Source organism: Lontra canadensis, unplaced genomic scaffold (assembly GCF_010015895.1).
Source record: "Lontra canadensis isolate GAN:19392208 unplaced genomic scaffold, GSC_riverotter_1.0 scaffold153, whole genome shotgun sequence".
Lineage (NCBI taxonomy): Eukaryota > Metazoa > Chordata > Mammalia > Carnivora > Mustelidae > Lontra > Lontra canadensis.
In genome coordinates, this window is record NW_022631147.1 from 993,117 (window position 1) to 1,014,579 (window position 21,463).

Below are 21,463 nucleotides of genomic sequence, written 5' to 3' on the forward strand. Positions count from 1 at the left end.
GGCTTCTGGAGAATAGATGCAATTAACTTCTTTTGTCTTGGCCCAAGTTGAGCTCACGCTGGACTCCTGAAGAGGAGGTAGGAAGGATGGTACTAGGCTCCCTGGAAGGCCTTTAAGAAGTGGTTTCTGGTTCCACTCGGCAATCTCAGGAGGCAGGGACCATTAGCCCAAGACTGAGATGAACAGTGACCTGGGTGATAACGCAGCTGTAGTGAGGTGGATCCCATGGCAGGGGCTGACTCTTTAGAATGTCTCTGGAAGGATCATCTTGTCAAAACAGAGGTGAGGTTGGGCGGGTGTCACTGCAGCAGCTGGGATGGTAGCCCCCAGGAACACAGAGGCAGCAAGAGCATGGGGAGCGAGGCCGAGGTGTCTGAGGTGCCGCCACACTCCTGGGCATTTTCCTGTGAACCCAGAGCAGAGATGAAAAGGTAGCCTTCAGGATGAGGCAAGGAAGAGGGAGGAGGGCCTCTGGGACTAATAGCCAAAAACCTGAGGAAAGAGGGAAATCCGAGAAAATGGAGGAAACACTGCCATCTTTTTTAGACTGCCTATTTTTTAGGGCAAAGGAGAGGCTGTGTACTCAGCCCAGAACTGGGTTCAAGCCTCTGCTTGTCCCTAGTCTTATAGTGGTCGTGGGACCATCCTCTTAGAATGACTTTGGGGAAGCCATCAACTCTGGAAATTTCTTTGATGTGGATTATTTGTGGCAGTCATATTCAACAAAGACAATACCATGAGTAAGGCACCCAGCTTGAGGCCTTAAGCTAAAAGCACCTTACATAGTGGGTGCTTAATTAATGTCATTAGCATGTGCATTATGTTAGCTTCCTCCTTTTGCTCAGATCATTTGGAGCTAACTGCAGTAGTAATGAAGGCAATATGGGAGAGCTGCATTTGAAATCACTGAGGGCCCAAACCCTAGGAAATTTGGCCCTCAGCTCCTGGTTGCCTCCATATGTGAACGCCACAGGGGCCTGAATGTCCATGCACACGCATGAATGTGTTCCATGGACGGGAACAAGCAGGGCTGCATTCATAAGCATCAGCTCCCATCTGCAAATGCACAGGCCCCGTCCAAGAGCCCAGGATTTGTGGATGAAGACCAAGCCCTGCCCCTTTGCCCCACTCCAGCCCTTACTTCTGGATGGAAGGCGTGGCAGGAATCTGGTCTCCTTCGAAGCTTCTGCGAGCGTAGCCTGTCACACTTGACGGAGGCATTATGTGCGGAAGTCACTGTTAAGGCGAACACCTCATGACAGCAGCGAATTGTGGAGATTCTAGAGACTAAGTCTGGGAAGAGCCTAGCCCAGGTGGGACCAGCAGCCTTGCAGAAGAAGGCACCCAGGGATTGGGGGGGGCGGGTTAGGGAACGAATCCGGAAGCCCTGGGTGGGAGGTGGGGGATTTTGGTGGGGAGGGAGGCTGGCCTCGCCTCTCAATATCTGAGCTCCTCAGTGACACCAACACCTCCATCCTTCCCCCAGCCCTCATTTCCCGGAAGCTCGAAGGATATATTTGACTTCTGTAGCCTCCTGCAGGACTGGTGGGAAGATGCTACAGTCACAGGTGGGGTCTGTCACCAGGAGGAGAAGGTTACTGCTGGGAATCTGTTGCATCACAAATATCCTGCGGCCAAGAGAGGGGTGGGTCGTGGAACTGCTCTGTGGCAGGCTCAGCTTGGAGCTTCTGGGGAATTTCTGGGGACTTAGAGTGTGCAGTTGGGGTGGCAGGGGAAGGAACAGAACCGTGAGGCTGGTCAGATGAGGAGCAGCTGCAGGCACAGTCCTAGGCGAGGAACTCTGTTCTCAGGGCTTATTTTACCGACAAGCCTTTGCAGCTGTACTGCCCTCTAGCAGACTGGAGGTGAGGAAGTTCAAACTGAGATGATTCTTGAGAAGGAAAGGAATTGTCATTAATATATTGAGAGACAGCAGGCATAAATCAAGACTGTCCCAAGCAGACAGGGATGTGTGGCGGGGGCAGGCCGTGCCGGAAAGATGCGGTGCTCAGGCTTGGCCACAAGGTGGCAGAGCGTGCCTGCACACGGCCCTGGAGAGCTGCCAGAGGGAGGGAGGAAGGGATCAGGGAAAGCCTGTCTGCACGAGGCCTGGTGCCTTATGTAACAGTAGCTGCCACTTCCTGAGCATTTCCTCTGGGGTGGATGATTTCTCTCTCTCACACACACACTTAACCGCCACCACTCCGAGGGAGGTTGCTGTCGTTCCTGTTTCGTGGAGGAGAACCCAGAGGCTAGAAGAGGTGAGGTAACTTGCCCAACGTTACAGGGCTGCGGAGCAGCAGAGCATTTTTGAAGTCCATGCCTTACACCAGACCACTTCATTCTCACGACAAGCCTTTGAGATAAACGAGTCACAGGAGTTCCCAGAAAACCGCTCTGGCAAGGTTACCGTCCACCCGACATCACACACTAGTAGGACCATCCCATGCCAAGTCTGAGGCGTTACACTAGAAAGTAATTCCCCTGAGGTCTGGGGAGTCCAAGGGATGTCCCGAGAAGCCCTTGGCGAATGGCTGAGCTGGCTGAGTGGACACCCTAGAGGCGGCCCAGCATAGAACTTAGCAAGTTGGGAGGTCCCCGAGGTCGGGGTGGGAGTTGGCAGGAGAGAAGTTTCTGTCGGGCCTCCCGGCCCCCTCAGGCCAGCGCTGGCCAGAGCCGGTGGGATGCAGCTTGGTCTCACGGCCTCCAGGCCGGGCTCTAGGCCGGCAGCGGAGAGGAGAGGCCGATGTGACCTGAGAGCGCGAGGAGCCCTCCTCCGGCCCACCACTCCCGAGAGGGCTCCCGAGCTGGCCTGCTTCTCCGCACAGACAGGTTTCTGAGGGGGCGCCGACTGGCCTCTTTCCTCACCGCTATCCTCGCCTCCCCGTGCCTTCCCAGGGCCTGCGGATGCCCCTGGGCCTGCACGGTGCTGGCTGACGCTGAGCTGCTGTGGGCTAAGCAGGTGTGTGTGACCCACACTGAAAGGGCCGCTGAGAGGGGCTGTGGGAGACTTTCTTCTGGAGCCTGGGGTAGGGTGGGTGGGCCCAGATCTGGCCTCGGGACCACCTCTACCAAACCGTCCAGTGCCCCCAGCCAGCCTACCCTCTGCCCCAGCCCATGTTTCCTTCACGAAGGAAAAGAGGAAGCAAAGATGGGGAGGGGGGTGGGGGGGGGGGGGTGGGTGTGGTGGTGGGTCGGCGGGGGGGGGGGGGGGGGGGTAGGGGAGGGAGGAGCCCAGCTGCGGATAGCAGCTCTGCCCTAGGATCTTACTTCTGGCAGGCTCCACACTCAATGATCCCATTGGTCTCCCGGATGGCCGTCTGGTGCACAAACACAGGGTACTCTGTGTCACACGGCTGCAGCACGTCCTGTTTCTTGTGCTTGTGGGCTGCAGGGAGTCAGAGTTACAGATGGGGAAAGGGCCATTGCCAGATGAGAGGGCCCCAGGAAGCCACGCCTGGGGGGTCTCAGCTGCAACCCTGGCTGGCAGGCATGGTCACTACTATGCAATGGGACACCCTTTTGTCCCTTTGTCAGAAGGTTCTCAGGGCTTGGAGAGGAGGAGGGGAGGAAGGCACACAGGGAAGGAAAAGGGACAGAATAAATAGAGCAGATGGTGTCACAGTGGGAAGGGCAGCAGACCGGCCGGGGGGCGGGGGGGGGGGCTTGGCTGTGGGTGACTAGCACACTGGCCCCGCCCGTGACCTGGGGGAAATCCACCTCCCCCCTTGGAAGCCTGATCCTCAGTGTAAGCCGGCTGGTTGGGAGAAGGGCTGGGCGGGGACCTCTTGAAGGCTCCAATCAGCACTGATATCCAGGGTCTGAGAGGAGAGCAGAGGCTGGAGGAGGGCCAAGGGGTGACTTGGGGGACACTTTGGTCTCTCAATCCTACCCCTCCTCCCCATTCATTGTATACAGGTGACATTTCTTAAGTCTAGCTACCGTGCTCTGCACATGCAGCGCGCAGACCAGCCCTAGGCTTGCTCCCTAACCAAGCCCCCCGCCCAGCCCCCCCACCCCCACCAGTTTTGAGCAGAGCAGCAAGGGCTGAGCGCCAGCCTGCCTGGGTCTGGGAGAGAGAGCCAGCAGGGGCCTCCAGGGCCCAGCGTGGCCGAAGCCCAGGGGACACAGCTCCCAAGCTTTCAGGCTCCTTAGCGGTGCACTGAGTCCCCTCAGGAACAAAGGATGGAGCGAGCAGGACTCGGAAAAACAAATAGCAGAGGCCCGGGCAGCCCAGTCCTGGAGGACGCACATTGCGCCTGGGGTGAGCAAAGAGCCAAACGGGGCTGGCTCACGGACTGAATGACATTATTTTTGGTCAAAATAGCAGCCCTGGTTTGTTAACACAGCGTCTGTTTCTTCCAGGCACTTCTCTGCGCTTCCTGGGTTCTTGGCGCCTATCTGTGGAATGGGGAGGGTGGGCAGGGTCACCCCCATTTCATAGACCCCCTCTCAGGATCACACAGGGGTTAGCAGGAGAGCGCCCAGACCCAGAAACTTCCCACTGGACCGTGAAGGCAAAAGGGAAGGCCGGTCTGTGGGCAGAGAAGTGCGAACTGCGGGGAAGAACCACAGTGTTCAGTCGGGGCTCTGCGGGCTTGGTCGGTTCCACCAGACCTTCCAGGGCTGCTGCTGGGCACTTTGGCTGTTTGGCCCCTCGGCATCTGCGAGTGGGCACCCTGGCTAAAGCCTGCAGGAGCCTGGGGGCCGGCTTTGCTCCCTCCTGAGCCCAGTTATACTGGCCTCGTCCCCCGTGGGGGCTGGCTCGGGGCTGGGCCGGTCACCCGAGCCACTTCACGTGGGTAGGTTATCTCCATGACAGCAATAGGGACCATGCGGACAACGACAGACTAGAGTGGGCCTCCACGCAGCTGGGACAGGGCCTCCCTCAGGGCCTCCCTCAGCCCATGTCCTCGGACTCCAAGTCCAGCGCTATTCACTGAGGACATGGATGAGTGGCTGAACCAGGCCTCCTGGGCAGGAGGGAGAAGCTCCAGGGGCAGCTTCCCTGAAGAGGAGAAATTGTGAACAAGCAGACTGAGGGAGATCGTTCTCAGCGTTTGCAAGATGCAGCTGCTGGCAGGGAGAGAACGGCAGGGAGGGGAGCTGAGCCCCTGGCCCGTGTTCCCATGCAGAGGGAGGAGGGCCCTGTTTCTAAATGGGTTGTGACACGTGGTTCCTGGTTCCTGTCACAGACACCATCAGGAAGCCAAACTCTTAACAAAAATGGGGTGGGGAGAATAGCCCAGGCAGTGGAGATGTTCCAGAACCCCATGGAAAAGGCTCTATTGACGGAGGGGTTGAGCAAGGCTGGTTAAAGCGAGACAGTCTGTGTGGTAGGGAACCCCCCAGCTACCCTGGGAGTGGAAGCCAAGGACTGCCTTTTGCGTTTAAAGGTCAAGTGGCTTCGCTCCTCTGGGAGAGCAGTCCAGAGTCACAGCTGGTTGAGACAGAGGACATTTCTTTGGTTCACGGTAGGGCCTGTGGAGGGTACTGTCCTCAGACCCAAGGTCACAGGAGATGTATTATCCCCAGAGTGTCCAAGTGACCAGACCTAGGCCTCCACCTGCCACTCCCTTAACCCTGCACACTGCTGGGGGCTCGGTGGACACAGGGAGCTGGAGGCACCCCTGTTTCCTGCTCCACGAGGAGACCTGGCGGCTGCTTACCTGCACGTGGTCACAGCCACTGGGCCACATCACCCTTCCTCCCCTTGGAATCATAAGTGAGCTCACCCAAAGAGATGGCTGGAGGTTCTGTTTGCCCTGGGCTAGGACTATACTTGTGTGGGACGAGATCTGGGTGACACCCTCATGCCTTAAGGGATGGGGCTTTTGAGTGGGAGAGGGCCTCTGAGTTAGGGGTCCCCCGGATGAAGAGAGCTCAGACTTCCTTGGATGGAGAGCCGAGGACAGTCCCTTTTTGAAGTCCCTCCCCGCACCCCCAGAAACCTCAGCGAGGCTACTCACAGTGATGGAAGACAGCTTTGGCTGTCCAGGACGTGATGGGCACGATGTCACATGGAGGGCAGGATGGCACAGGGTGGCGATGTTGCATGGAATGAATGATGTCACACGGAGCAGTGGTGTCCCGAGATGGCAGTGGTATGATGTCACACAGAGAGGTGAGGGGAGCCAGAAGTGAGGGGAGGCCATGAGAGAGGGCCTGGTGGGGTGAGATGGGAGCCATGGACTCTCCAGAGTCCCCATCCCATCTGTCATCCGCCCAGAGGTGACAGGTTCCTACTGAAATGGCTTTGAGAGCAAACACTCCCATTTTTGCAGTCCTGCGTACTCACCCTCGGCCCCACTGTCCGCTGGCCAGGAGCCCCATGCACTCCACTCCAGCAGGACCCTGTCAGACACAGAGCTGAATCCCCAAGACCCCATGCCCTCCCGACCCGGGGGCCTGAGGGGTTGGAGCACCAGAGCTCCCTGGCGGCCCCTGGTCCAGCCCTTCTCCTCCAGGACACCCTCTTCCCTGCTTGGGGCTTCTGGGTGAGCAGGGAGCCTCCCCCTGGGCAGCAGTGTGTTTGGGGGGCCGGCGCGAGACACCCAGGGATCTCGCCTGCCTCCTCTGGGGTCCCGGGGACCTCATGCAGCTCCTGCTCAAAGGGCTCCCTCATAAGGCACACCTGCATGAAGTCTCCCCAGTCCCCCCCAACCCCGTCCCAGGCGCAGACCTCACTCACAGCAAGAGCTCATTCACCAGCCACCTGGCAGTGGTCAGGAGGGCAGAGATTGGCTGGGAAGGAGAGGGGACACAGGGTCAGGCCCAGGCCCCTGGTGAGGCGCTCGCCTGGGCACCGTCATTAAAGACCAGCATGCGCGGTGTGGGGAGGAGCTCCCCCACTGCCTCTTCTGGCTGCCACCACCTTCCACCCCTTCCCAGCAGAGGGAGCATTTACAACTGTTATGTGATAAATTCCTAGGGCACTTGGGGTTCGACCATGCCGATCAGGAGGACTCCTCAAGTTCTCTCCCTGATGAGCCACTTGGTGCTGTTCTTGGGATCCTTTGTGATACGTGTGAAAGCACTTACAAGCGAGGCAGAAACAAAACAATCCAGGGGCTGCCCTCTGCTTTCTCTGCCAGAGGCTCGTTGCCTCAGGGGGCCGCCAGAACAATCTCCAGAAGCCCCGGAGAGAAGACCCACAGTCCCGGGGCAGGGGCAGGCTGAGGACTGGGAGCAGGGGTGTGGGTCCGGGGATTTGGGCGGGGGGCGGGGAAGGAGATTTGACAGTACTTTCTGGTCCCAGTCAAGAGTGGGTTCCTGGGGGTAGTGGGTGGGAAGAAAGGTCTGGGGTGACACTCACGCTGACCAGGGGCCGGGCAGCACTGGGGTGGTGACTCAGGGGTCTGCACATGGCCTGGTAGTCATACATGGTCACTCTGAAAATCAGAAACAGGACCTGGGGAGTCAGGCCTTCCCCCACCCCCTTCACCACCCCATCCCCTCGGGGTGGGGGTTTGCTGCAGGGTTCCTATTTCCCAGGCTTCCTGAGGGCGAGGGAGGGAGGATGGGTGATCAGACAATTTCGTCTCTGCACTTCCACTGCTTTGAAGACATGGAACAGCAAATTCGGTTTTCCCTCTAAGGGCCCATATGACCTTATACCCCTCTCCACCTCATGTCTGGTCTCTGGCTTCAGAAAGGTTGCTCTGGGAGCTCTTTGGGGCTTTCACTGTGGGTTTTTGAGGTCAGGATCCTGATATCTGTCGGGACCAGTTAGCATCAGCTCCTGCCTTTTCTGTGTGTATTCAGTCTGGGGAGAAACATGTCCCACTTACTGGCTGAACACCCCCATGCTGAGCAGCTGGGTCATGAGAGCGCCGTCCACCTCCCCTAGGAATCTTCCCATCTGTGAGGGCGAGAGAGACAGGGAGAGAGAGAGAGAGAGATGGAGAGGGAGGAAGGGATGGGGAGGGAGAGTGGGAGAGAGAGGAGGAAGAAAGGGGGAGGGGGAAAGGGGGCCACAGAAGAGGAGGGGGAGGAAGAAAGGGAGGGAGGAGGGAAGCGGGATGAGGACTTCTAAGTCTCCCACTTTAGGCCAGGGCTCACTGCTAGCTCCAGACTTTGGGGGTGGGTTGGGTCTCCCCTATAGATACCCGGCAACAGAATCAGAACTGTACCCATTCCACCGGCTCCCTCCCCCTTTAATAGGCTCCCCTGCCCTATTCTTTATCTTAGCACTTATCACTTAGTTGGCTATGAAATCAGTCTAGGGGCTACGATTGGATTTTTTTTTTTTTTTTTAGAAGACACAGAATTCCTTTGGACAGTTTGGTGTGAACTGTGTGTAGTCAGGTTAAACAAGGTTTTGTGAAATTTGATTTGTTGTATACGGTGCGTGTGTATGTCCCAGGTCAAATGTAACATGTATCTCTTTCTGTGGGTCATGGTCAAAAAAGGTTCAAAAGCAGCCGTCTTCTCTGCCTCTCACACTGGCATCCTTACCGCCCAGCCAAACACAATGTGAGAACTCGGAGCTGCCTTTGATTTCTCTTCCCTCTCCCCTCCCCTTCCCAATTAATCAGTGTGCCCTGCTGGTTTGTCCCTCACCTTCTGACTCCTGGACAGTCACTTCACCCAGACCTTTGTCCTCCCAGCCGTCTACTCCACCCTCCTAACAGGGCTCTCTCCCAGTCCCCAGCCCTGCTGCCAACACAGCTGGGATTTGGTCTCTCTATTTTTTTTGTTTCCTGTAGAGCAAAACAGGATCCTCCTCATCCCTCCTTCATGGCCCAGTCAACCAGCACTGGTGAGCACCCACCACGTGCACCAGCCCAGGCTGTACCCTCCAAGCCCGCAAAGTCCCCCAAGTTGGTTGACAGTCAAGCCTCCTATGATCTGGCTTCAGGCTGCCCTCCAGCCTCACCCCTACACTGACCTCCCCACCTGCCCTGGCCTCTTGCTTCTGCGGCCTTCTCAGCATGGCAGAAAGGAAAGAGCCAGGACTTTGGTATCAGATTTTGGTTCAGATCCTGGCTCTGGCACTGCCCACTCTGTGGCCATGGGCCGGGGAGGGGATAGCGTGTGCCAAGCATCTGGAACATGGCGAGGGCTCCGTATGTGGTGGGCATATGATAAGGAGCTGCTCTGGCCTTGGCTCTTCTCTCTGCCTGGACAACCCTTCCCCAGTCCTCACTCCAAGGAGCTTTCCTTGTTGTCCTCCTCCAGGAAGTCTTTCTTTTCTCACCTTTCCAGCTGGACTTAAGGCCTTCCTCCTCTGCATAGGAAACCGAGAGGCTAAGGACAAAGGCACGAGGGGAGGGGGTGGCCCAGAGAGCACGGGATGGGACATGCAGGCTTGTCTGAGCTCTGCCCTCTCTTTGGCCAGAAGGCCCCTCTGTTCTGAGGCCTGCGAGGCTTCTTGGAGTAGGGCAGTGGAGAGAGCAGAGGACCCCAGGGAGGAGTTGAGGGCATTTAAGGGAAAGACTAGCAAGTGGAAAGGTGTGAGGTATCTGTTCCTGCCGTTCTCCAAAGTGCAGCCCTGAAGCCGCCTGAAGTTCCTTGAGCTCACGCGATCCCTCTCCATCAGCTGTGGGTTGCTTCTTGCTGTTGCAGGGACCAGATGTGTGTGTGCTCCTGCCTTACCAGACGGGGAGATCCTGTGGGCAGACATCTACCTCCTGGCCCCCCACACACCATCCAGTGTCTTGTTTGTGGTTACTGTTCCGTGCATCTTTGCTGAAGGAATGTGTGAGGGATTGGACGGGGAATGAATGAGTGACCGGAGTTTTCTCCCTGGGAAAGTGCAGTGGGGTGGAAATGAGGCTGGCCCAAATTCCCACAAGGCTTTTCTTTCCAAACTCTACGCTTATTCACCAACAACCCCGCGGTTCAGACACTTGATTCTGAGAAGATGAGCTCCTGGACACTGGAAAAAAATGTATCCTCTTCTGTATATAAACAACATGACTGACCGGGATCCCCTTCTTCAGGTAAGGCAAGCCAGACTTGAGTTATGGTAGCAGTGTGTTCATCTAAAAGACTACATTTCCCAGACTCCCCTGTGGCCAGAGTTGGCCAATGAAATCTGAGCAAAGTCACCATGTGGGACATCCGGGAATCTGTTTAAAGGGAGAAGACTCCATAGGAGGAATACCTCATTCATGGCTTTTTCCCTTCTGGTCTGGAAAAGGGACAAGAAGGCAGGAGCTCCTTTAGCCATGTTGTGACCTTGAGGATGCAGACACCTGGTGACCAGACCGTACCAGTCCTGGGCTACCTTCATCTACTCTTTTATGTGAGAGAATAAACCTTTGATTTGGTTAAAACCCTGTGTTGGGGGCTCCACTGCTGACAGCAGAACACAGTTCTTAGCTGATCGTTTCATTGGAACTTCATCAGAGTCAATCAGTGCCTCAAAAAGGTAGATTGACTTAGTTCCTGACCCTGCAAAGCTGAAGTCCATATACTCAAATTGGAACTTCATCAGAGTCAATCAGTGCCTCAAAAAGGTAGATTGACTTAGTTCCTGACCCTGCAAAGCTGAAGTCCATATACTCAAATTGGAGCACCCTTGTCAGTTCAGGGCGCCCAGACTGACTGTGGGGTCCATGGCCTCTTTCCAGCCACGCGCTATACAGGGTCTGGAAGCTCCAGGTCCCTGCACCCCGAGTGCCACCTGCCTGCGGGTTTGCTCGAAGCAGGGCAGGGCTCCACGTTTCCAGGGCACAATCCACAAATAAGCAACGGTCCTTTGGACTGCCTGAGCTCTGGGGCTGCATGGAAAGGGCCTGGGGCTGCCTGTGTTTTCGTGTCTGTAATGAGGCAGGAGTACGTGCGGGGGTGCAGGGAGCAGACGGGGGTGGGGAGGCAGGTGGCAGCAGAGAACCCAGAACTGATGACTATTCCGGGTGGCTGGGCCGCAGCCCCCAGAACTAGGCTAATTTGCATGCCTGTGTGAAGCTCTGGTCCCCAGAGGAAAGGGGGACCTGAGTTTGGGTGGGAGAGCCCGTGATTCTGGGATGGAGCAGATGTCTCACAGCTTCTTCTTACCGACTGACAGCCTCGGTTTCTTCTCTAAAAACGTAAGGTGTTCCTTTCTCATGTATAACCCCCATCCCCGGGCTCCCCTGAGCTGCTCAGTCTCTTGACAAGTACATCTGGCCCCACAGTGGGGCTGGGGAAGCATGTAGGAGAGAGGGCATTAGGACTGTGCTCCAGAGAGAGCCACCCAGGGGGCAGGTGGCCAACTTTTTTTTTTTTGAGGCACCCGGCACTTGGTGTGTAGGGAAGCAGGGAGGGAGAAGGGGTTGCTGAGGAAAATGAGTTGAGACAGGCACATCAGAGGCCCTCTGAGGGCAGAAGGGGTTGCCCTGGTCTGAAGGCAAGCCCAGCATTTTGGGCTGGGGGCAGGGAGGGAGAGGGTGCTGCGCCCGCCCTCAAAGAGATTCACCTCCTCCTGATGGGGCATTCGATTTTCTAGCTTTGGTGGCCCTGTGAGGTCCATTTTGGAGCTCTCCTGTGTAGGTGCTACCCACAGGCAAGCAGGAGGACTAGGGGTCCCTAAATCTGGGATGACAGATCCACTGTAAACATTACAGAGATCTACAGAGCTGTTGTCACTCTCATGGCCCCAGCTGTCTGCTTCTCTTTCTAGGCCCCCCGCAGAGGGCTGTAATCCTGTCATCTGTAGTCTTTTATTGTAACAATGAACCCTGAGCTGGAAGAGAGGCCTGGGGGGACCAAATGTCTAATCAGTAGGCCTGGAACACCACCCGGGGAAGGGGATCCAGGCTTTCCCTGCCCCTCCGGCAGACCACAGACAGGTGGTGCCCTGGGGCTTTGTACTTGCCCTGTTTGCCCGGCAGGAGGGCCTCTGTGAGGCAGGGCTGGGAGGAAAGTTGGCATTTGGAGCAGGGACAATCTTTTCTCCCCAGACCTCTGGGTGGACCTTGGCAGGGACAAGGAACAGCCTGGACCTTCCGGCATAGCAGCCCGGCTGGGAAAGTGCGTCCAGATCGGCAGCCACTGGCAGGAAAGGCTAGGCGGTGGTCCTGAGACTTTGTCGGGCTTCAGAGTCAGCAGAGGGCTTGTCACAGTAGGGTTGGAGGGCCCCATCCCAGAGCTTCTGCCTCACTCAATCTGGGCCAGGCCCAAGAACTTATATTTCTATCAAGCTCCCAGACGCTGTTGCTGCTGCTGCTGCTGCCAGTACCCCCACCACAGGAGTGTGTTTGGGGAGGTGGAGGGGATTGTGGTAGGGCAATTTGGCAATGACTCACAATGGTCCCAGCCTCTGGGTAGGTTGGACCCAGTAACTCGCTTCTTGTGAATAAAATATAGTAAAAGTGATGGGATGCCACATCTGAAATTAGGTTCCAAAAGACATTGACTTCTGCCTTACTGTCATTGTCTGTCGCTGGATCTTCTGGGCTTGAGGGTAGAAGGTGGGGCCTTTGGGAAGTCATTAGATCATGAGGTTGCGGCCCTTAGGAATGGGATCTGGTCAGTTTCGATGAGACCCCCGAGAGCTCCCTTGCCCTTTGCTCCGCACGAGGACACAATGAGAAGTCTGTGACTCAGAAGAGGGCCCTCACCCCGGCTCACAGGCTCCCTGCGGCTGAACTACCCAGCAGTGGCCTAAATGGATTAAAGGGGCAGGAAGGTGGGGGAGGGGAGTGGGGCGATGAGTCTGAGGGTGTTTGCACTCTGGGAGGAGGCTTCTAAGGCCAGGCCAGTCAGCATCACGGCCAGAGCACAGAAAACATGGGGGGCCCCGAGGTGGAGCCGGGCAGAGCCTCTCCTCGTCGTGTGGACAGTTTCCCTACCAACCATGGGACGAGGCTGGATTAGGGAGAGACAAAATAAAGAAGTAACATTTTCTCTGATGATCTGAGTGGAGAAGCGTCTGCATTTTGCGGTCTTCTTACACTGACTTGGCTTGGAGAAGAGACTCTGCTTTCTTCACACTGTTCCCTCTAATCTGCCCTAAGCTGCCGTTACTTCCTGGTGCCCCAAGCCGCCATTAGCAACCGCGGTCAGTCCTTTCCTTGACTGGCCTGGCTGGGGGATGACCCGACTCCTCCCTCCTTCCACCTCCCAGACACCTTACCTCCTGAGACCGCCCTGAGATCAGGATGAACCCGTTGTTGTCGATGACGAAGCAGTCCAGCTCCTGGGGAGAGACCGGGAGGGAGGTCATGGCCAGGCCCTGACCGCTGGGCCTGGCCTGGCGTGTGGGGAGCACCCCCATGTCTAGTGCAGAGGTACCCTCTTTAGTTGTGGGGCCCATGGTTCCTGCTCCCCGCCTCTTTCCCCTGGGAGAGAACTTACACTGTCCTGGCAGCTCTCTGGGCAGGGTCCATCCACAGGGCTGCACTGGAAGGAAGAGGAGAAACTGTACGTGGTGTATGCCTCCGTGTACGTGTGTGTTAACGCGGGAGACACGCACTGCATGAGCACGTCTGTGTCGTGTGTGGGTTATATGTGTGCTTGTGTTTGTGTGGGGGGGGATGGTGAATGTGTGTTTGAGGCATACTTGTGTGTGTGCGTGCGTGCACACTGTGCTGGGTGTGCATCTGTGTAGGGCATATGTGGTGTGTTGTATGGGCAGGGTGTATGTGAGCCGTTTGTATGTGTGCGGGCATGATACACACATGTGCTGTATGTGTGGGTGAGGCTATGTGTCAGTGGGGTCAGGGCCCTGAGAATCAGGCCCTCACCAGCCGCCTACACACGGGGGGTTCAGCCACATACCCCTCCAAGGGAGCCGCACCCCTGCATCCCATGAGTGAGGGTTGGAGATCAGCCTCATGGTGCCAGAAGCCTCCTGGGGTGGCTTCGGAGGCTCCTGTTCTTTGTGTGACCTGGAGGGTGACCCTAGGTTATGGGACGGGTGTCTCTCCCCATTCCATCCTCTCCATCTTCATGTTGTGGTTCCCCAAACCACGTGAGGAAGGGAACAGCTTCCGTGAGGAAGCGGCAACAGCAAGTGGACAGATAGGGTCTGGGAACAGAGGGGCAGATTCTGGTGGAGGAGCTTGAGGGGGACTTGAGGAAACCCAGGAAAGGCAGAGGGCTCCGGGGAACCAGGAGTGGAGGCCGGGAGGAAACGGGTGGGCTGGAAAGCAGTCCAGGCTTGGGTCTTGGCTAGAAGGATGGAGGGGCACACGTCTCCTCGCCCCAGGGACAGGGTGGGTGGGAATACGGGGTCCTGCTCATTCCCGGGGCTGAGCGGAGCAGAGAGACCCAGGCCACTGGCAGAGGCACAGGGAACGGAGACAGGCAGAGAAGGAAGGGATCCAGGAGAGCTGAGAGAGGGTCCCAGAAGAGAGGGGGCCTAGAGAGTCAGTGGGGCACAGGAGGGAGCCTCTGGCCTTGACCTGGCCCCATCACACCCACCTGCCGGGTCGACGCCCAGAATGCACGCTGCAGGAACTCCAGCCTCATCTGGACGCCCACCGCTGCGGGGAAGTGGGAAGAGGGCAGACAAGACCATGGGTGTGTTTTTGGGGAGGGGGGTGGTGGGAAGGAAGAGACAGAGAAAAAAATAGATTCAAGTTAGAGAGAGGAGGTGCATGAGCAGGAACCGAGGGGAGGGGTAGCACCATAGCTGAGTCAGACAGGAGCCTGTGAGAGCCCAGCCCGGGCTCCTGGGGGGGGGGGGGGGGCGGGAAGCAGACGGGCGGCTTCTGTTTCTTCACAGCAGATAATTCGGGAAAATGCTTCCAGAGAAAGATGAGGCCCAGGTTCTAGAGAACAATGAGGGTGGCATTCATCCTCTGATCTTGGGAAACTCAAGGCAGATGCACTGGGCACATTATTCTCCCCTCTCCCAAGGATGGAAGGACAGAGGTAGAGAGACAGAGCCATCTGTTCAAGCTCACGGCGACCAAAAGCCGCAGGCTGAGATGGGAGTTCAGGGCCCCTCATGGAGCTTTCTAGATTTCAAGCCTGACACAGCAGCCTGTCTTGTACCCAATCCCTGCTCAGGGTCTTCCCTACCTTGTAGGAAGGCGCTTTCCTTGCCGAAAGGTGAGACCAGGTTTACCCAGGTTTGTGGGTTGGTTCCAGAAAACTAGACATGCTGCCAACTGGCAAAAGCTACCCCTTGGTGATGCCACTTACAAGGGGCTACCCATGTCTCTTTGGTTCCCATACAGGCTTGGAAGACCCAAGCTGGAGCTCACATGCTAAGAGAAATCTGAGGTCAGAGAACACAAAGAAAAGGCAGGTTCTGCTGAAAAGAAAAAGAATAGAAAAACTAGGTCAACTTCCTACTGTCTGGTATAATAACATTGAAAATTTTGAGTGCCGGGCACCTTCACATCCATGGGCTTATTTCATCCCCACAGCAGAGCAGTTCTATTCTTACTGGGGCTTCACAGAGGAGGAAACAGGCTTGCAGAGACGGCTTGCTTGCCTCAGTCCCCCGGCTCCAAATGACAGAACCAGGACGCGCAGCTGGGGTCTGTCTCTAAGGCTCTTAACCTCTCTGTTCTTCACGCCTGGGTCCCAGTGGTCAGGAAGGAGCCAGTGGGCGTGGGTGAGCAGTCTCCCACTGGGGGCTATGGCTCCCTGGTCCGTACACGGGGAGTGGATCTGGGTTCCTGGCTGCTCCCGCACATTCATGGGACATTCTAATCAACCCATGGCCGCTCGGTGGAGAGATTTTCCATTACGATCATTCTGACTTCCCCAAACTCAGCAGCTGGCTCTTCTCAATGGACTGGAGTTCCAGCGAAGAGCTATAGAATTGTGTCCTTTTGTTTTCAATATGAAATGATCCTAGACAAGTTTGGTGAAAAAAAAAAAAAAAATGAGACCAAGGAAGGGTCAAGGGGCCAGAACTCTGGCCCTGGGTTAGAGCTGCGATCTTTGGATTTGTTCCTTGGTTATAGAACAAGTCATGATTATACTTGCCCTAGGAAGGCTGAATGGGTATAAGATTGTTGAGGCTCAAATGGACAGGGGGAGAGAATATTATTCTACACTAGAGCTTTGGTACTCAAACTTGGCATGTGTTAGGATCATCTGGAAGGGGACGCCTGGGTGGCTCAGTTGGTTAAGCAGCTGTCTTTGGCTCAGGTCACCATCACAGGGTCCTGGGATCGAGCCCCGCATCAGGCTCCTCCCAGCTGCTTATGTTCTCTCTCTCCTCTCTCTCTCCAATAAATAAATAAAATCTTAAAAAATAAAAAAGAATTATCTGGAGGATTTGTCCCCATCCCCATATGCCTGGGGCGGGGCCTGAGAATTTGCATTTCTAGAGCGCTCCCAGATGGTGTTGATGCCGCTGGCCCCGGAACCAGAGTTTGGAAACCACTCTTCAAAAGCAATGCTGTCTGATTGAACTTTCTGAAATGATGGGGCATCCAAGCTCTGCACTGTTTCGTACAGTAGCCACTAGTTACAAGTGGCTGTGGAGCCCTTGACATGTGGCTGTTATGACGGAGGACCTGAATTTTAGATTTTTTAAAATATAATTTTAATTAATTTAAATTTAGATAGCTACATGTGGCTGGTGGCCACCATGTTGGATAATGCAGTTCTAGAGCTCATATGGTTGCAGACGATGGAACCAGGTCTCTGAGAGGCCCCTCCCCTCCTTTGGAGTCTCATGGCAGCTCTGTGGCTGGAAGCGTGGCTAGCTTTTTTTTTTTTTTTTCTTTAAAGATTTTTATTTATTTACTTGACAGATAGAGATCACAAGTAGGCAGAGAGGCAGGCAGAGAGAGAGAGGAGAAAGCAGGCTCCCCGCGGAGCAGAGAGCCTGATGTGGGGCTCGATCCCAGGACCCTGGGATCATGACCTGAGCCGAAGGCAGAGGCTTTAACCCACTGAGCCACCCAGGCGCCCCTGTGGCTAGCTTTCTTGAGCAGGTTCTCTGATATGGGAACATTTGAGTTCTTTGTGCACTTCCTTGTTGCTGGCTGAAAGGAGTCGGCGAGAAGGACACAAGTACATGGAATTCTTGGTCATGACCGAAACAAAAGACACATGGACAGCAGTAATCCACACACAAAGCTTGTGCTGGAAGGCCCAGTGTTTGCTGGCACATCCCCTCCTCCCTCTCATGGTTCCCTCCAGTCCTGGAGGACTGAGGGGACTCCTCAGGCTCTCCCCCTTATTCTTTCTTGTAAGGCCCCCTCTGATACTCATTTTAGACAATTTCTTTCACCTGTAGAAAAAAGTCTGAGTGAAAGGAGAGGAACCTTCTCAAAATTGTCAGGGAGCCATCACACTAATGCTTAGAATGATCAAATCATTGGAATTAGGAAAGTTTATCTACCCCTGTCCTTGGCTTCCTTGGTCAAAGAGCTTTCTTCCTATTCCTAGAGAGAGACTCTGTCTCTCTACCTGCTTGCTCGGAGCCACGGTACCTAGAATCATGACATTCCTGAGCTAGAAGAAATGCTATGATTCAAACAGGGAGAGTCTTGAGAGAGTGGAGGTTGATTTCCCCTAAGGAAACAGATTTTTGAGGCTCTTGCGTAGAAATGGGAGGAGTGGGGAGCAAAGCAGTTTCTCTCCCCCCGGTTCTGTCTCACAGCTGGTGCATAAGCTCCTCTAAGGCAAGTTCTGGGTCCTTTGCGTGTGGGATCCGTATGCAGAGCTGAGGACATTCCAAATGTTTACTACCTCTCCACGTTTGAGTCACCGAGAACATTTCAAACCTCACAGGTTCCAAACTGAACCCGGGCTTTTTCTCCCCAAAATGTGACCCTCCTTGAGACTTCACCATTTGGGGCATATTCCACTTAATTGTAATCATTTTCCTGTATTCCGTCCAAGTTCTGCCGACCTTATTCCAAAACACGGTAAGTCTGTCTGCTCCACCCCAGGCCAAAGCAACATCTCTCACTTTCTTTAATATTCTAGACCCCCAAGCAGCCTCTCTGTGATCCGTTCTCCAAGAGTCACGACAGTGATCTTTCTGAAGATCATATCACCTCACTCCCTTGCTTAAAGACTTCCAATGTCTTTCCACTGCTCTTGGAGCAAAATCCAAACTCCTCTGTAATATGGCCTCAAAACCCCACAGGAGCCAGCCCTGCCGTTCTCTCTGATTTCAACCTGAATCATCTTCTCCCTCGAACATGCTAGTCTTGTTCCCACCTAGGGCTTCGGCATCCGCTGTCCTTCCTTCCTGGGATGCTCTTAACCTAGAACTTTACATGGCTGGCTCCTTCTCGTCATCGGATCTCATTCCAAATGTCACCTCCTAGAGAGGCTTTCCCTGACCTCTCCAGATAGAGTAGCCCAGCCCTTCATCCTTCATTCTCATTTCATCACTTTTTAGTTTCTCAGCAACATGATTTATTTATTTTATTCTCATTTATTGCCTGTCTTGCCTTATTGGCATGGGGGCTAATAGGCAAGAAGGAGAGAGTTCTGATCCCTTGCATCTAGCATCAGACTTAACATATCATGGCGCTCTAAAAATATTTTTTGAATTAAATAGGTAAATATTTGTGAATTCCATTGAGCCAGCCTCTTGATGGGGAAGCGAATTCTATAAGATCTCTCAGTCTCTTCGCTTTGGGGCTCGGGACCATGTTGAACTCCTTCCTCCCGTATGGAGCCTCGCCCTCTTACAGATCTGAACTTGAGTCCCTAGAGTTGAAGCTGTGCTCTGATTCCCTTGAAGGCCTAGGAGGGAACCCACTAAGGAACGGGGACTTCGGGTGAGACAGAAAGAACTTCCTCGGGACAAGAGGTGCTAGATCCTGAGGGCAGGGCTTGAGATAGGACTGGGGAGGAGTGAGGGGCATGGGAACCTCTTCATCAACAGACTGTCTGTTCTGCCCTGCCTCGTGACTTATCATTTCAAACCCTGTTCAAGTCCTGCCTTACAACCCAAACTGTACTTTTCCACCCCAGACATTGAGACAGCCCAGCCTTCTCTCCTGGGAGGCCTGCCAGCATGACGCTTGGGTCTCTGTGCTGCTTGCTCATGTGGCCGGCCATCGTCAGGACCTCACCGGCCCCCCAAGTCAGGGGAGAACCAGGCTGGCCAGCTTCCCTCCCAGCACCTCCTAGCAGCCTGCCGTGTGCAGGAGATCATGCCTCACAGTCTGATGTTTGCAGACCGGCTCAGAACTCTAAGTGCAGAGAGATCCAGCAAAGGGGTCGAGGGAACATGAGGCATCTGGCCTTCCTGGGCTGCTCCGCCAGGGGAGCAGCGGGACCTCCCCCTCTTGCCCAGGCATGATTGGACCTTGTTTCAGAGCCTGACCTTGGTCCCCAGGTCCTGATACAATTTGATAAAGGTGAAAAAATGATACCCCCTTCGTCCTGGCCCTAGCCGGGCCTGTCCTTCCCCCTCCCCCGGGGCCTCCTCTTGCCCTTCTCTCTCCCCTACGTCTCCGGAATGATCTCAGGTCTTTTCTTTAAGATCTGCTTGGCTGTCAGACAACCTAACAAAGAGCCCCATAAGGCCACAGGCAGCAGGCAGCTTATCAAGATGTACCTCTTCGCTCCGAGTCCTGGCTGTCACTACGGCGCTGTTTTGTCGTCACAGACCGCAAAACGAAACAGCTATGTGCACAGAGGGAAGGGCTCCCTGTCAGAAGTCGTGCTCCCAGGGGTCAGCACCTCCACATTTCACCCCCAGCTCTCGTATCTCCTTTGTCCTTCTCCCTTCTCCGCCCTAATAGCTCAGCTCAGAGACTGTTTAAGGGATCTAGAGCTGCGAGGCTAGGAGGGGCCTACCTCCTATACCTACAAGCTGGGGAGCCAGCAGCTGCTCAAGGTCACAGAGTGCTGGTAACCGAAGGGAGACCAGAGACCTCAATCATTCTAACTCCTCGTTCTACAGAACAGGAAAGCAAGGCCCAGGGCTGTCAGGTCCATTAACTAACTAATAGCTAGTTAATGAGCAACAGAGTCTAGACTCTGGGTCCCCTGATGCTTAGGCTTGGGCTGGTCCCTTCTCTCCCTCATTCAGCTGACAAGAAGGCACTGGGGCATGGGAGAGGCAGAGTTCCTCTTCCGGAACAGTTCCTAGTTTATGAAAGAAGATAAACCACACCACAGAAAATGGCTTTACATTTTCTGCGATAAGAATCACAAGGATGGCCCCAAGAAAGGCTAAAGATGGGAGAAGGTCAAGTCTATGGACCATCCAGGGAACCTTCGTAAATGAGGAGACTTTCTGGTTGGGTTTTTAAGAAGGGGGAGGCTACCCATGGGGAAGGAGGCTGTTCCAGACTCAGGGAAGGAGCTGGAGAAGCAGAGGTCTGTTTAGAGGCAGGTGGGTACAGTTAGCTTGAAGGTAGGATGCACACTGTGTGGGTGAGAGGCAGGGAATTCCTAGGAGGTAGAAGACCCGCTCTCTCTCTCCTCCTGGGACTGCGGTCTGAGCCCTCCCTGCTGAGTCTGTCTTCCATCAGAGCAGACAGAAAGGAGGTGCAGGAGTGCCTGTGAGAGTCATCCTGAGTCGAGGGAGTTTTTCAAGGTGCTTCCCCCTCCCCCGTTCCCGATCCTGATGACCGCCCTCTCCCACCCCCTCCAACACAAGTGAAATAGAAGAGGGATGCTGGGATATCCCTGACATATTGGCAACACACCGTGCCATCTTCTTGTCAGGGCGATTTTAAGAGACTCAAAGAAGGGTCACTTAGGGGGCTTGGTTATACGCTGTGGTCTCGCTGGGACAAGTCCCTGGCTTCGCTCCTTTGCCTTTGGATCAGACACTTGTCATCTCTTGGAATATCAATTTCCCCAACTTCCTTGTCCTGACTGGTTAGTAATGAGGCTTCTGAATTCTTGAATACCAGTTTTTTTCCCTTCCATGCCTACCCCATCTAGATAAGAGGAAGAAGCCTAGAAAAGCCAAGCATGGTGCGGGGGTGGGGGTGGGTGGTGGGTGGGGGCTTGCATTTAGTCCCCCCCACCCCCTCCCCCATCAGCCAGCTGCAGCAGGACCCTGAGCTTACAGCCGGCCTGCCCTGGCACTGTACTCCCCTAAGCAGCCCTGGTCTGGGTTTACTGAGGCTCATTGACCTGTATGTGACCATGTGATTCCAGCTCCGTGTGGCTCAGGGCCCCTTTCTGGAGGACTGCTGGGAAGATGGGCTGCCTGCACACCCCTCCAGTTATCCTCTCTGGAATAAATCACCCTTTGATCAGGAAAGGGGTTCAGTTTTTCCTGCTCCCCAAGCAGGATGGAAGACACTGCCTTGCATCCCTCTGAACTGGAGACAGATCCCGCTTCCTAGGGGCCTCCTGCCGCCAGGGTCCTGCCCCTCTCTGCCAAAGGAAAGGGGAGAGAAGGGGGAGACCCAGAGTGGGGCAGTTGGTCAGGGCAGGGAGAGCTTGGAGGGGCACGGGCAAGGAAGATGGAGGTCCACGGGAAAACAGCTTTCAACAGCTTTCCCCTCTCCAGTTGGAAGCAATTCAGCTGCAAGAGCCTTTTTTTCCACTGAAATGCTCACATTTTAAGGGTGAGCGCTGCCCTCTGGCCAAGAGCGCCTCTGGTGTGTGTGTGTGTGTGTGTGTGTGTGTGTGT

General features: G+C 55.2%; 1 protein-coding gene across 1 annotated transcript in view; it reads right to left on the reverse strand.

The window, feature by feature from the left end:
* Nucleotides 1-299: 299 nt before the first annotated feature.
* The window catches only part of CACNA2D4 (calcium voltage-gated channel auxiliary subunit alpha2delta 4), a 113,675-nt gene continuing 92,511 nt past the window's right edge, over nucleotides 300-21,463 (reverse strand). The window contains exons 27-38 of the mRNA XM_032844455.1: nucleotides 14,353-14,414; nucleotides 13,285-13,329; nucleotides 13,064-13,126; nucleotides 7,791-7,861; nucleotides 7,316-7,391; nucleotides 6,692-6,744; nucleotides 6,299-6,354; nucleotides 5,970-5,990; nucleotides 3,271-3,388; nucleotides 1,516-1,628; nucleotides 1,142-1,224; nucleotides 300-404 (exon numbers count right to left, since the gene is read on the reverse strand). Coding sequence (XP_032700346.1) covers nucleotides 300-404; nucleotides 1,142-1,224; nucleotides 1,516-1,628; nucleotides 3,271-3,388; nucleotides 5,970-5,990; nucleotides 6,299-6,354; nucleotides 6,692-6,744; nucleotides 7,316-7,391; nucleotides 7,791-7,861; nucleotides 13,064-13,126; nucleotides 13,285-13,329; nucleotides 14,353-14,414 — 866 coding nt within the window. The remainder of the gene's footprint in view (nucleotides 405-1,141; nucleotides 1,225-1,515; nucleotides 1,629-3,270; nucleotides 3,389-5,969; nucleotides 5,991-6,298; nucleotides 6,355-6,691; nucleotides 6,745-7,315; nucleotides 7,392-7,790; nucleotides 7,862-13,063; nucleotides 13,127-13,284; nucleotides 13,330-14,352; nucleotides 14,415-21,463) is intronic.